This window comes from Protopterus annectens, chromosome 13.part0 (assembly GCF_019279795.1).
Source record: "Protopterus annectens isolate FY-2018-M chromosome 13.part0, PAN1.0, whole genome shotgun sequence".
Lineage (NCBI taxonomy): Eukaryota > Metazoa > Chordata > Ceratodontiformes > Protopteridae > Protopterus > Protopterus annectens.
The window spans coordinates 743,677,220-743,692,573 of NC_056747.1; the positions used below are offsets into that span (position 1 = coordinate 743,677,220).

At 40.4% G+C, this 15,354-nt stretch overlaps 1 protein-coding gene and 1 long non-coding RNA gene across 5 annotated transcripts in view; one reads left to right on the forward strand and one right to left on the reverse strand.

Annotated features, from left to right (window-relative positions):
* Window positions 1-14,109, reverse strand: part of PHF12 (PHD finger protein 12) — a 1,235,756-nt gene extending 1,221,647 nt beyond the window's left edge. For 2 of the 4 annotated variants that reach the window (XM_044054433.1, XM_044054431.1), the window contains exons 1-2: window positions 13,214-14,107; window positions 12,539-12,729 (exon numbers count right to left, since the gene is read on the reverse strand). In XM_044054433.1, coding sequence (XP_043910368.1) covers window positions 12,539-12,729; window positions 13,214-13,279 — 257 coding nt within the window. In that variant the 5' untranslated portion in view covers window positions 13,280-14,107. Of the gene's footprint in view, window positions 1-12,538; window positions 12,730-13,213 lie in introns of all 4 variants that reach the window. The other 2 variants (XM_044054432.1, XM_044054434.1) reach the window with 2 other exon arrangements.
* A 196-nt stretch (window positions 14,110-14,305) lies between these two features.
* Window positions 14,306-15,354, forward strand: part of LOC122787630 — a 298,470-nt gene continuing 297,421 nt past the window's right edge. Inside the window, exon 1 of the long non-coding RNA XR_006362583.1 lies at window positions 14,306-14,904. This is a non-coding gene — a long non-coding RNA (uncharacterized LOC122787630). The remainder of the gene's footprint in view (window positions 14,905-15,354) is intronic.

Sequence of the window (15,354 nt, forward strand, 5' to 3'; positions counted from 1 at the left end):
TAACATCACTCTCTCCTATCTTAAGCAACCACTTCCCTCCTTCTCACCTGCTAAAGCACTGGCAGCAAACAAACTTAACAACTATACTACCATTACACTTTTAGACATATATATGCCACCAGGGGACAACATTCCCCTACTGGAAAATTACTCTCACCTCTCTCCCAAAACATCCCCAATGAAACCATCCTTCTTGGGGACATAAGTATTAATTGGCTAACCCTCAGCAATCCTAACTCTCTGCATCATATAAATCTCTACAGATATACACAACTAATCTCACAACCTACCATACTAATAACTCTCAATCCCAGCAAATACCACAATCCAGAAACACTACCACATCTGCATAATCACCTGCTGCAAACTCTCCAACTTTAACCCCAATACATTTAGAACCCTTCTCTCTACAGTTAACTGGAACTTCCTAACACAGCTCCACTGCAGTTAAAGCCTTCAACTTAACTTTCCTTAGCATTTTAAATTTGCTAGTCCCACCCAGAAAAGTTCGGATTAAAGCTAACATTTCACCCTGGCTATTTAAAACTACCTACTCACCTATGAAAACCAGATACAAGGTCTGGAACATGGGTACAACCCAAACTTCAAACTGACTTCGAAAGGTACAAAGAACTTAAAAAAATCAAACAAAAAACTCAAAGACAAAAAGGATTTCTACTATAATCTCCCAACAACATTAAAATCTGATCCAAAGAAATTCTGGAATGCTATAAACCAGATACTACATCCTGGCAACCAAACCTCTCCTAATCCATGTCCTGACAGGTCACCTGAAGAAACTGCCAACAACTCTAACACCTACTTTTAGTTCCAAACTTTTGCACCCCAACCCCTCAAATAAACACTTCCAACTTCTCTGAACCTTCTTCGACTACTAACCCATTAAACTTCTCTTAAACCCATTTCCCCACCAACTATATCAAAACTCTACTCTCTAAGCTCAAACCATGCTCTGTACCTGCTGACAATATCCCTTCATATATTCTCCAGACTGCACCTCATTCCCTTGCTTTGCCTGTATCTATCCTAATAAATAGCTCCATCTCCAAATCTAACTTTCCACTAGTCTGGAAACAGTTCTACACTCCCTTATTCATGAAGGAGGCAACTCCACAGAAATCTCTAACTTCAGACCTATCACTATCCTCTCCCCTCTCTCTAAAGTCCTCGAGAAATGTATACACAGACAAGTTATGGATTCTCTCACATGACAAACTGCTCACTCCTACACAGCATGACTTCCACCCCAAGCATAGCACCACCACATCTCTACTATCCTTTATCAACACTATTACTCTAACCAAAGACAAACTCATATCCTGCTTATTCCTTGACCTCTCAAAGGATTCTGACACTGTCGCTCACTCTCTGCTACTAAACAAACTAAAAGAAATTAACTTCTGCCCTGAAACAGTAGCACAGTTCTCTAGCCATCTCAGACAGGTAGCAATCAGTGAATTGGGACTCTGCACGATCGCCCCCCCCCCCAGTAAGAATGGGTGTCCCCCAAGGATCCATACTTGAACCACTACTGTTTAATATCTTCACCAACTCACTTCACTCCTCTTGCCCTCAGTCTATCCTTGTCCAATACCCAGATGACTCTACAGTTATCACCAACTCACCCACAGAACTACCAACTACCCAGTCATCCTTTAACTCGGTAGAAGCATGACTCACAAATAAACAACTCATCCTCAACCCTAAAAAATAAACAACATTACTACTCTTTCTTCCTAAATCTGTACACCATATGACATCTTCCCTCACCATAATGTTGCTAAACAATACTCCTAAAAAAGTCAAATCTAGCACAAAACTAATTGGCATTACTATTGATCAGCAACTAAAATTTGATATACACATTAACAATTGCATTAGAAAAACCCATCAGAAGCTAGGACTACTGTATAGAAACATCAAATTCCTGACCACTGAAGCTAGGATTACTCTTCTTACACACATGCCTACCTCTTACCTTGCTTAAAATATTGTTTCCAAATACTCACTAATCTGAACTTCTCCCTACTTACAAAGCTACAATCAACCTATCACAAGATAGTTAGATTCACAGCTAAAACATATAAATCTCACCACTGTCTCTCCCTAAAATACTTGCATTGTCTTGAATTACCTCACCTGTTTCTCCAATCTCAGCTCTAAATCATACAGTCCATTCTACATCAGCCAGCTTTCTGCCCGGCTCCATCATCCCTTGTTTTTCCATTATTCCCCTACAAGACATCTCCGAAGCTCAACCCAAGAGCTATTAAATGAAATCTAACACTGGGCACAACCTATACAGCTACCACCCCTTTATTTCGTGGAACAAACTCCCACTAGAAATAAGGACCCTTACCCACCCCAAACAATTTAAGTCAGCCACTAAAGATTACTTAAAAAAAAACACTGGACCTGCCGCTGTTCACACCCTCTCTTAAACAATATACACAGTACTGTTTATTAAACACACAATACATAGCATAAACAGCTTACAACCTACGCTTTCTATGAAACTTACTTAGCTTCTGTAATACATCACTAACTTCCTTTTACATTAGCAAACACTTTTACAATCAACCAACTTCCTAAAGCTTTTTATTGTCATCATCCTATTGTTTTTAGTGTTGTATAATTACGTAACTACTGTGCGATAGCTGTAATACACCTATATTATTAAAATGTTTTGCGTTTTAATGTTTGTATAATTTGGAGCTTTTCTCCCCGGGCCTCTGCTGAAAAAGGCTTGTGCTCAGACAGTCATGTAAAATAAATTAAATAAATATGCATCGCCTTATCTTGCAGTTAACCAGACTCTACACAACAGTACTAAGCACACAAATTATCAGATGTATTTTAAGCTCACATTACAGAGCCTCTGGTGTAAATCAGTTTCATCCAAACAGCAAGAGGAACCACAAAAATCCATGGTGAAGTGGAAGCCCCTGTTTACATACGAAAATATGAAACCATCAACCCCCAACTATGTGTATTTATACACACACATTATATATATATATATATATATATATATATATATATATATATATATATATACACACACACACACATATATACATACACACACACACACATACACACACATACGTACTTTACTTATATATATATATCTATATATATCTATATATCTATATATCTATATATATATATATATATATATATATATATATATATATATATAATCTATATCTACACACACACACACACACACACACACACACACACACACACACACACACAGACATGCACACACCTTATTCCTTTTCCCCAATTGAACATTAAAACAAGTGATGTGGCATATAATCAAAATTACAAAGCATTCTAAATAAGCAAGTTTCTTCAGTCCAGTCAGTGACTAAAGCAGCAAAACTGTGTCCATATGATGCCACTGTAAATACTACACCTACCAACTGCGAGTCTCAAATTTCAGTGTCAAACATAATCAAGTAACAAATAAACAAAAGGGGAAAAAAGGACTAGAGAGAGGAATGGGGTTGGAAGCAGGAGATACTTTCTGATGCTTCCCTGACCTCTCTTTCATTCCTGAAAAATCTTCCTCACCAATCCATTTGTCTGCCGTTCTAAACTGTAGCAATTTACTGATAGTCTAGTTGCATGAGCAACTGTAAATGCCATTCACAAAATACCACTGCCATCTTGTCTTTGTACCCTGGCTAGTAGCTCAAAACAGACCTTCTACCTTAACTCAAGGAGACTTAGTTGACTGTTTGCAAGTCACACCTCATTTTCCACATCTCACCCACACTCCTGCACAGATATCAATGCATATGCATTATTATTGATGCTACCCCCAAAACATTTCCTTCTGCATTCTCCAAAAGTATCTAAAAACTGCCTCTCACACTCTCCTTGTCATTTTCTTCTCCACTGCCAACTTTAATGGAAACTGGGAAATAGTCTGCATTATTTAGTGGAAAGAATTCATTAATTCCCGTGAATTCAGGAAAACTCACCACTACCAGACAGCCTCCCCAAAAAACTACACAGAGGTCCAAACAATATCAGTCTTGACGTTGTATCACTATGAACTGTAAACACTGCCTTAATGTAAAATCATTTTGGTACTTCATTTCAAAATTCTAAATTCACTACATATTAATCCCACTCCAAATTAGAGATGTATTTCTTTTTATTATAAACAAATAAGAGACAACACAATCTCTTCTGGTGATGCATGTCTGCAGTACCACTTATCAAAAGGTGCTCCACACATCATCTCTTCACAGTTAGCATGGCCAAAAAAAACAGACCACCGCATCAAGCATTACATTTTGAGACAAAAATGGAAAATATATGGACCAGGCTACAACAAAAGAGCTGCAACACACATTTGAAAAGGCAGATCAAAATGGAATGATAAGTATTCAATGCACCCCAAACAATAAAGGACAAGACATGGGAAAAAAATGTGTACTGTGTACACCAAAAGGATTTAAAGCATGCTCAGTTATGGGAAAGACTACGGATAAATGATTAAGTTATGCCACACAAACTTACACAGGAGTGCACAGCATGTGTTCCTGTCATTTTAAAATGTACTCAAAACATTTTTTGCGGTGGGGGTAATTTAGCTACAGTTTCCTCTCTATACATGCATAATGTTCAAATCTTTATGCCATACATACAAAACCTACTAAATTTTTTTCTCCATTGGTGAGAATGTGGGAGGTGCACTACCCCTAACCTACTCAAAAACACACACTATCCTTGGCAGAGCACAGGACATAAATTGATTTAAACACCAATCTTCCATACTATACACTACGAAAAAAGATAAGTTGTTGGCAATGTTCTACTACATCATGTCCCCTTCCTTTATTTCATCCCACAAAATTACAATGCTTCCTTGAAGAAAATTAACATAGAACTACCACACATCTCTTAAAAAGGCTGCATTTTTATGGTCATTCTGTGGACTCGGAGAACAAATGAACATTTAATCATTCTTAAGAAACTGTGTGTTATTCTGTTTGTTTACATGTCCAGTAAAATTAAAGTCATCTTACATAACATCCAAATCATTTTAACTTACATAACATCCAAATCAATTTAACAACTTAACTTACAGAAGTGTTACACTTGCCAGACAAATACATGGCAACATACAAATATGCAGCAGAGTGAAAACACAATGAATACACAATAGAATAGCAAGCAAGGAGTACAAATACAACAAAGCTAGTGACTGTAGCAGGTATGTATTAAGAGAAAATGGGTAACCCAAGACCAACTAAAGACATTCAAAGAACAGGCAGGAGGAAGATAGAACAACGAAGGTAAAAAGTACTGCCGGAATGTAAGTGGGGGAATTAAGAATGGTAATACAGGCATGTAATATGGGTGAAGGACACAGCAAGTAAATATTGGGGGATGACCAGAGATAAAATACAAGCCAGCTCTCATTAAGAAGTACAGCACTGGAAATAAATAGGACACACCATTTTTCTTTCAGCAGCTGTGGGCATGCTTTTGTAGAGTGACACAGAAAACAGTTTAACCCTTTCCCCTCAGTATATCTTAATGTGAACAAATCACCGAGTTGCTTACACCAATATATTTTATCTACTTTTCAATCTCTATTACTGTATGACTCGAAGAAAAGGAAGAGCTATGTTTTCTCAGTATTTCTTCTGGCTTTTCCCGGTTAGGGGTCGCCACAGCAGATCACCTGTCCACTCATGACTGGCAGTGGAGTTTTACAGTACCGAGTTGCCAGCCCGGCGCCCAATTTCACAGAAGGCACACACACACTCACACCTAGGGACAATTTAGAGTGTCCAATCCACCTATAGCATGTGTCTTTGGGATGTGGGAGGAAACCCACGCGACCACAGGGAGGACATGCAGTCTCCGCACAGAAGGCATCCCTGCAGAGGATTGAACCGGAGAACCTCTTGCTGTGAGGTGGCAACGCTAACCGCTGCACCACCGTGGCCTCCCAGCTGCACCACAGTGGCCGCCCAGCTATGTTTTCTCAGTATATATTAAATAAACTGCCACATCAGCATTCCTGTAGTATATGTAAAAAACTTGTTTTTTTCAGTTCATGTTTGCTAGATTTTATTGCCTGTTAGAATCCTGCATAGACCGTAATTACAGTCAGGGGTAGTCTCACTTATTGATATCCTGTTAATGCCCATTTAAAATGGCACATTTTGGAATATTTTCTGCTTAAAACCTGAGCTTTGGCCAGCTAAGATCTAGCTGTATTCAACTGGATGTATAAGAAAATTTAAGTACCTTTTATCTGCACTTTTTTCAAATAATACAGCATTTTAATTGATATTTGTGTTGCATGGAATATTAACTGAAATGGAAGTTTTGACTCTATTAGTTCCCCCAATCTTGGTGGCTTTGAAACTGCCCTCCCCTCTTGTAAATTTGTGTTTGGATACTCCTCCTGGGTCCATCTCATTTGCTCACTCAACTGAGTGCAGTGAGATCATATTCTGATTTTAGGCATTCCTACCGTGTACAAAGAGATTATCTGTGAAAGAAAAAAAAATTTAAACTCGTTTCCCGACTTTCCTGTAAGTGGTCTAGACTGTTTGTCTACATTCCATCTACATTCGCGGAGACTTTCAATAAAAACCTGCCCAAGCATCAGGGACCTCCAAAGCAGAAATGCAAGCAAACTCCACTCCCTAACACAACCACAAACTCAGTGTGCCACTCAACCACAGCCCATAAGGCATAACAACGTACCCAACACTCTAGTCATAGGTGACTATGTCAGGCACACAGGCTAAACAAGGAGAAAGTTACTGTCAGCTGCCTGTCAAGTGCCAGGATCCACCACATAACGCACGCACTGAGGTCACTCCACAAGAAGTACAAATATGACACTGTCATTGTCCATGTTGGTGTGAATGACCGGAGATGTACCTCCCTGGACTACATGAAAAGAGACATGGAGGAGCTCTCCGATCTTGTAGCCCAGGCAGGTATGACCCTAGCCCTCAGTAGCATCCTGCCATCACACAGCATGATACCACAGTACAAGGACAAAATGATTGACTTCAACAATTGGCGAAGCTTCTGGTGTCATTCTAAGAGGATCCAGTATTTGCCTGCCTGGGACGACATGATCGACAGACCACGATGCTTTGCCAGAGATGGCCTGCACCTGTTGCCCTTGGGATTCCGGATACTGGCAAAGGCTCTTGCCACCCCTACAGTGCCTTTTTAGGCAAGGTTCAAATGACAAAAATTCACCACCTAACAGGTACAATCAAGCAAAATCTGAGGATAATGCTACTCAATGCTAGAAGTCTAAATCTCAAAATGCACTCACTCGAGGCACTCCTTAAAATGGAGAACATCGACATTTGTGCAGTAACAGAGACCTGGTTCAAAGCTCCAGAGAGCACCCCTGTGTTACCAGGCTATAATTCATACCACACCTTTCGGCCACCTAACCTGGAATGAAGCACTAAAGGTGGAGGCATGTCCATATTCATTAAGGATAGCCACACCTCCAGGCTAGTTGCACAGCATAATGCATCCGAGATTATCCAAGTGCAACTAACTTTGGGCAATACTGCGATCCAAACTGTAGCTTGCTACAGACCCCCCCACCATGCCCCAGGACTCACACGCCTCATTTCTTGATACACTGGAAAGTATTAGGGTACAACCCAACACCCTAATAATGGGTGATTTCAACTACCCCACCATTAACTAGGAAAACCACTCGTGCACCAACTCTTTTGCTCAATGTTTTCTAGAATTCATAAATTCCAACACCTTGGGTCAACTTATTCACACCCCCACCAGGGGCAGCAATATCCTAGACCTGGTCATTACCAACATGGGCAACCAGTGTTCCACACCAGAGGTCAATTCTTCATTGGTCAGATCCGACCACAAGCTAAATCACCCTAGACACCCACATCCTGCTCCCACCCCCAATTAGGGAAACCACCGTAAAAAACTTCACCAAAGCCAACTTCACACTTCTTAAGACAGAAGTGGCAAACTTCATGACACCCATGCAGACAGACAACAGAGGTACAACTGCTGAATCCTACACAAATACACTTTATAAGCACTTACACGAGTGCATGGATCATGCTATCCCTAACAGAACCAAGATGCTATCCTCCAAAAAAAGGAAGCCAATCTGGTAGCCCTCTGCCATAACTCTACAACAGAAGAAAGAAACTTTTTTTTTTCCAACAAAGTAAAATCCCATGACTGGAGGAACTCCCTGGTCAACCTCAGTAAGAAGCTGAGATACCTCATAAAATCTCCCAAAGCTAGTTATGAAAACAAAATTGCCACTGACTCTAAAAGATAACCACAAAGCATTCTACTGCTATGTCAAGAATCTCAGTGGCAACACTCAGATCTGCTCTGAGTTACAGCACAATGGCACTAAATATACAGAACTAACTGATATTGCCAACATCCTGGCAGATACCCCCCCCCCTCACCTCCCTCTCACCCCCTAGAGGGCCCATCTCAATACCAGAAGAATGCAAAGTTCTTGTAATCATGGCTGCACAGGTAAACAACACACTCTCCAAAGCCAAGAATACAGCATCCATAGGACCTGACAATATCCCAGGCTGCATTCTACACTAACTACAGAATGAACTGGCACCCTACCCAAGTACCAATGTTCAATCATAGCCTCACCTCAGGCTTTGTGCCCACTGAATGGCGCACTGCGACGGTTATCCCACTACACAAAGGGGGAGCCACAACGGACCCTGGGAACTACCACCCCATTAGCCTGACGAGCCTGGTCTGCAAGGCCATGGAATGTATCATCATGGAACTCATAAACAAAGACATTGGTAATCTCCAAACTCTGGACACTACCCAGTTCGTGTTTGTAAAAGACAGATCATGTCTCCTAAACCTGATTGACTTCTTTGAAGCAGTCACCAAAGCCAAAGATGAAGGTAAGGTGGATCACACAGCTTATTTAGATCTCGACATCATCCCCCACTCTGGAATTATAGATAAGCTCACTAAACTAGGTATAAATCCCTACGTCACAAGATGGGTTGCCAACTGGCTCACGGACAGAACCAACACTGTGAAAGGAGCAGACTCCAAATCCAACTTCAGACCAGTGACATGTGGAGTACCACAGGGTTCAGTCCTGGGTCCTCTCCTGTTTGGTATCTACTTCTCTGAAGTGCAGGCTAACACAGAAGGTCTTTGGCTAACAAAGTTTGCAGATGACTGCAAACTAGGAGCCATAATTGAAACTCCTAACTATGTGGACACACTACAAAAGGGCCTCACTGAGATAGATGCCTAGTGTCAAAGCCACGGCCTGAAGCTCAATGCCAAAAAGTGTATGTTCATCCCCTTTGGTAAAAACTCTGTACCCATGAACTACAAGTGGTAGTCTACTTAACACCAAAAGTGTGATGAGACCTTGGGACACAGGTGGACAGTAATTTCTCCTTTGATAATCATCACCACCACAGTGGTCAGGAAATCCTACGTGGCTCACCTCATCACAAAAGGTTTCTCACCCAGAAAAAAAAAAAAAAAAAAAAAAAAAAAAGTCATTGTTCCCCTCTACTCATCACTCATTAGATCCATTATAGAATACAACACCCCTTTTGGTATGTACCTCACAAGACATCTACAACAACTGGAAAGGCCACAGAAATACCTCACAAAGAGGATAACTGGCCTCAAACAGATGCCCTACGCAGACGGTCTCAAAAAACTCCAGCTTTACTCCATCACATATCCCCTACTCAGAGGCGATCTCTGCCTAACATACAAAGCTATGTCAAACCCAGAGCTGTTGGACATGCTCCACTTAAAGAAATCCCAATCCCTCCGAGCTACATACTCTAGGGACCAAAACCTTGTCACCACAATAAACAGAACATGCTGGAGGGATAGATTCTTGTCCCAGAGACTTCCCATACTCTGGAACAGACTACCCATGTCAAACACAGCTCCTCATTAGCACTCTTCAAGAAAAATCTTGACGACTGGATGGGAAATATGAAATTCACCCCAGGGATCACTTCTGTGGCTCTGCTCAACAGGGGCACAGAAAAATCATTTTCTTGGGTGGTGAAAGCCAGGGTACCTTTTTGGCTAGGCTTATATAGGCACTAGGGCTAATAGCCTAGTACCTACCTATGAACATACCTTCCCAATAACCCGCATTTAATTTAGCTTCCCACGCCAGCTTTAAGTAGCAATGTGAATTCAATATACTCAACTACGCTTTATAAACTAAAATTAGTCCAGTTTTGGTATATATGAAAAGTGGTGCACATTTCTGTAAAAACCTTTTTCAAGAATACATAATTGAATGGCAATGTTTATCTGTTTACAATACTGAGAAGAAAAGCAACTTATATAGAAACCTCACTGCATAAATGAATAAATTAACAACTGCTTGAATTCATCTTTGTTGTACAACTCAGGCCCTCAAATTTAGCCTTGCTCCACCTAGATTTGCCAATATTATTCATAAAAAGTCAGCGCTATTAATTATGGGTGCGTCTATATACACCCATAAAGACGCACATGCTTTGTATGTTATTTAACAGAAATTACAATTACTAAATATAAAATAACTATTAACATCTGGGCTTAAACCCTAGTGTCTAAAATTAAGCACTACACAACTTGTTACTGTACTGGATACAGGTATACTACAGTAAAACTAAGCGTGTATTTTCAGAAGCATTCCCGTTATTAATCAGAAAAGCACATAAACATGGGACTTGTAAGCCATTTCACTTCATCCGTTAGAAGAGAACATGACTACATTTTGCATTTCCCATCATACAGAGGGTGTGGCTTGCTGCTCTTTCAAGTGCGTCTAAATCATAGGAAATGCCTCACGAACATCTTTAAATATTACTACTAACAAAAAAAGCAAGAAGATAACACAGAGAACTAAAATTAGAAAGATTAAACAAAATTATATCCGCTGAAAATATATTAAAAATCATTTGAAAGAGATCCGTGGTATATATAGTCAAATTAATCCTGGAAGGCATTAAAGTGTTCAACTCCATAAGTATCCGTTTACTGACTTTTTTAAAACAAACTTGTAACGACGTTTTCTGTCTCTAAAATGACGGCTTGTTTGCAGCTAATGAGGTTAGCTTTAAAAGCCCAACTGTATCATTAAATATTTTAAATGCAATGTTAAAAAGTCAGTGGGCATTCAGAACCCTTACAGCTGGATCATTTTGCATATATCACATGGGCTTTCTTCAAAGAATATATATGGCACCATAGTATTTTCCTGGAGTCTATTGCTAAAGATCACTACCAATGACTTAGAACAAGTGCTGGAACAAAAATACGTTTAACTTTCCATTAAATTCATATTAATGCAAGTATATAACCAAGACGAAAAACTATGCTAAGGTTGGGATAGTTATTACTTTGGTCAAAAAAAAAAAAAAAAAAAAAAAACTTTTTTGGAGCAGCAGCTGAGCAGTGCTGAACAGTGCAGACACACAGGACAGTTTAGCAAGGCAAACATATTAAAGTGGAAAGTCACCAAATAGGAAGAATGAGAATTTCTCACAAAAGCTGAAAAAACACAGACATGCATGCGTAGTAACTACTACCCTATCACACTTTACAGATCTGTTAAAAAATCCAAGACACACACGATCTCTTTCGTAAAACAGCTGCTGTAGTTCTATGTTGACGTGCACAGAACTACAGAACGAACAACTCTCGCGTGCGATGAAAAGAACTATGGGAAATCTACAACATCTGACGTGAAAGGTAAATACAAGGATAACTGTGCACAGGCTAACGCAGCCGTACAAAACAGTGGCTAAAATCAGCGTAAGGTCATACGTTTCATAAATGTTAGCAAAATGGCACTACACAAATATAGTTTAAACAAGTCGCAATAGCGTAAACACGGTTTGAAATTTAAAGCAGTGTCCGGGTCTATCATCCATGTTTAAATGCTGAGGCTAAACAACCAAACAAGATATTTATGTAAAACTATTTTCAGCTCAAATGAAGGAAAGCGGTACAGTAAAGAAATAATGCATACTGTCAAACTCTTAAAAGACAAATCGGCTAAAAAAAAAATAAAAAATACCCATCGCTTAAATTCATAAATGCTACAGCACCATCATAGAAAATTCTAAGAACCATGCAGCGACATCACAAATGACTGATGCTGTCTGGCGTTCAGCATTTTAGCATCTTCTCCCGGCTTTTGTAAGTTTAAAGACAATAAGCCCTAGAATGTCGGTATCTTGCAAGGTATGCCTAGCACCAGCAAACTAAACTAAGAGAGCAAACCTGAAGTATGCACGTCATATACAAAACTGTCAACGCCAAGTATATGATCTTCAATAAAAGACCTCATATTACCCGCACAAAGCAATACATACAGCCACTAAAATAAAGAAAACTAGATAACGGACTTAGTCAGCAATCAAGACTCATTCCAGGACTATAGTTTAGAACTAGGTGCAGTTATCTTGAGAAGACGGCACCTTACCAGCACTGAAGATGAAAAGCAGCCGGGCAGTGGTCACAACATAACAAGTCACCCCCTTCCTTGCAGCTGTCGCAACTGTCGTGGTTAGTGGCCCTACCACTCCGCCGGGGCTCCTTCTCTGGCTTTCGGCTCTTCTTTTCAACCACCCCACCATCGTCGCTTTTCGGGGGAGCTAGCAGTTCTTGGATTTGCTGCAGAGACCAAAAGCCGTTATAAGAACTTGTAGAACTTCTAGTACGTCAGTACAGATCAGTTTGTATAGGCTGTTGCACTCTTCCAATACTAGACAACTACCTAAATTACACACAGCATACCAATGATGCAATGCAACAGCTCCTTAATACAATACCAAGGGAGATAATGAATAGTAGATGTTCCTCACTCACCTGCTTTATAAACTACTAATGAAAATAAGACACTTGAACCACTAACATTATAGCAGAAGTAGAAAATCCACCCATCTCCGCACTACAGAAGGCCCTAAACTAGCTCTGAACTGGGAAAAATGATCAGGCTGTGTCAAGTCAACCAACAATTTACTTAAATCGACAGCTGCCCAAAGTCAAAGCTAACCCAGAACTATTTAACCCCCCCCCCTGAAAAAGACAGAAAGGCCACTGAAAAGCAACAGACAAATTGTATAGTAACAACTAGAATAAGTTCAAGCAGTATTACCTGCATAAGGCCCCCAGTAGTGTCCAAATCGTACACAATAGTCTTCGTCTCCATTTTTTCCCACATTCATCCACCCAAGTATGACTCCCCGAACCAGCGGGGAAAGGCAACACGACACTCCCAATCGACACAGCCGTTGCAGTCCGGAAACAGAAGAAAGACGGGCAAAAGCCTCCGAAGTAACGGGATGAAAAGACAGTCACCAAAACAAATATCCCACTTAGCTGTAGTTGAGATCCACCAATCCAATTTCCATAAACTATGACAAAATCTAGCTGGTACTGGTGCTTCTCCTGTGGTGTCAATGGAGTCCGTACCTAACTGCGGTTTCTTGTAGCAATCCAGTTCGTCTTGCTATTGAACTCCTCCAGCCTCCGACCAGTGAAAAGCAATATATCCTACGCCTTCCTCCCCTCCTAAAGAGGGGGTTCGAGGCCCGGTAATAAACGACAGGCCCACCACTTATTTGTTTACTAATTTCTCCAGTGGATGTTACAGTAGCAACAGAGGCCCCGGATACAGGAGTGCAAGGGAAGCCTGGAGCAGAAGTGTGTTTATGGAAAATAATAGCCAAAGGCTCCCCTACAGAGGCCTAGCCTACATGGAGCCGACTGCTCCCCCCTCCACCACAGACTAGAAGGCCACCACTGCTGCCGCTGACAGGAACTCCGGTCCCAGCCATAATCCCAGAATTGGGCTTATTCTCCCCACGTCAGCTTATTGTCAACCCGTCACAAGAAACAGTGCTGCAAACGGAACAGCAGGGACTACAAGTTGTCTGTTTATCACGCTGCCTTAAACATCCTAACGTCCTCTGGACCCATAAGCAGCCAGGTATCCCCAAGCAACAACCCGAATACCAGCGGACAGCACCTACAACATCCTCTGTACGGAGTTGGCGCAAAGCGGAGCTTCGGTAGACGTATTACGTAGGCGCATCAGAAGGGGGGGTATGTTACCATCATCGCCGGTAGGATAGCTAATCAGCAAAGTAAAGACTGACAGGGTTTAGTAAGGTCTCATATTTTTCTTTAATGTAACTGGGAAAGAGGACTCGAGAAGTCTAATTTATAAAGGAATTGAGCAAATGCTTCTTTTTTAAGTAGATGTTATTTTTCTATCTTTTGTGAGTACTGAAGCGTCGCCGATACACCGCCATGTTGGTAGTGGCAGTTTTGATGGTAATGAATAGTGCTGTAGTAAATTATGGATCACGTTTGGGAGAAAATACATTCATATTAATTTTACTGATATGATGTAGTGTCAATGCTGGTTCTACTGCGGTGATGGGCGCTGTTAATATTATTACTCAGTAACGCAGCTGTTACGTCATCAAATAATCGCCGGAGATGGTCAATTTGCATGCGCATTAGAATTATGCATGGGCGCCATTGGTTGTTAGATTTTGCGGCTTTTTCGTTGCTTTGTTGATGTTTCTTTGTTTTGGTGCCATGACACATTTTGTTTGTCCTTGTGATATTGTAAATTACTAAAAATTAGTATTTTTATTATTTGTGATATAATAGCCGCTTTGTGACAACGGCTTTATTCTTTCTGCATTGGTGACTACTACCTTATTAAAAACAAACCAATTTGATGATTTCCGCAGGAAGTTGATTTTCTGCGACGTGTTAGTGGTCACGTTACCAGGCTAGAGTCATTGCGGAGAAAGTGCTACCATATTGATAATGGTATGTTTTAGCTACAGATTGGTTAGGATTTGGCATAATTTTAGGTTTTGTATCACTATACTAACTACGTTTCTCACAGTCCTTGATTTTTGCATTATTTTTCGGTCTGTTTCTGGTAAAATTGGGGGCTTACTGGAAAAATTCGCTGTTTGCAGTAATAATATAATGTTAGACTTTTGAATAGTAATTTTTTATTGTAATTCTATAAAGATTGCAAGTAGGCAAGAACAACATTTAGAACTTATTGCTGATTTTTTTTCTCTTCATTGTTTCCCCCCTCCTTATTTTAAGAGGTGGTATCAGTCTAATTAGCCAACGTCCTTCGAAAAATAAGTAGCAACCAGCTCCGCCCATTGACGGTCCTGACTAAGTTGCATCACGCCAGACGTATTTGACAGCGCTAGGTTAGTACTCAAGATTGAGAGACGAGAAATTGAATCTGATCGGTGC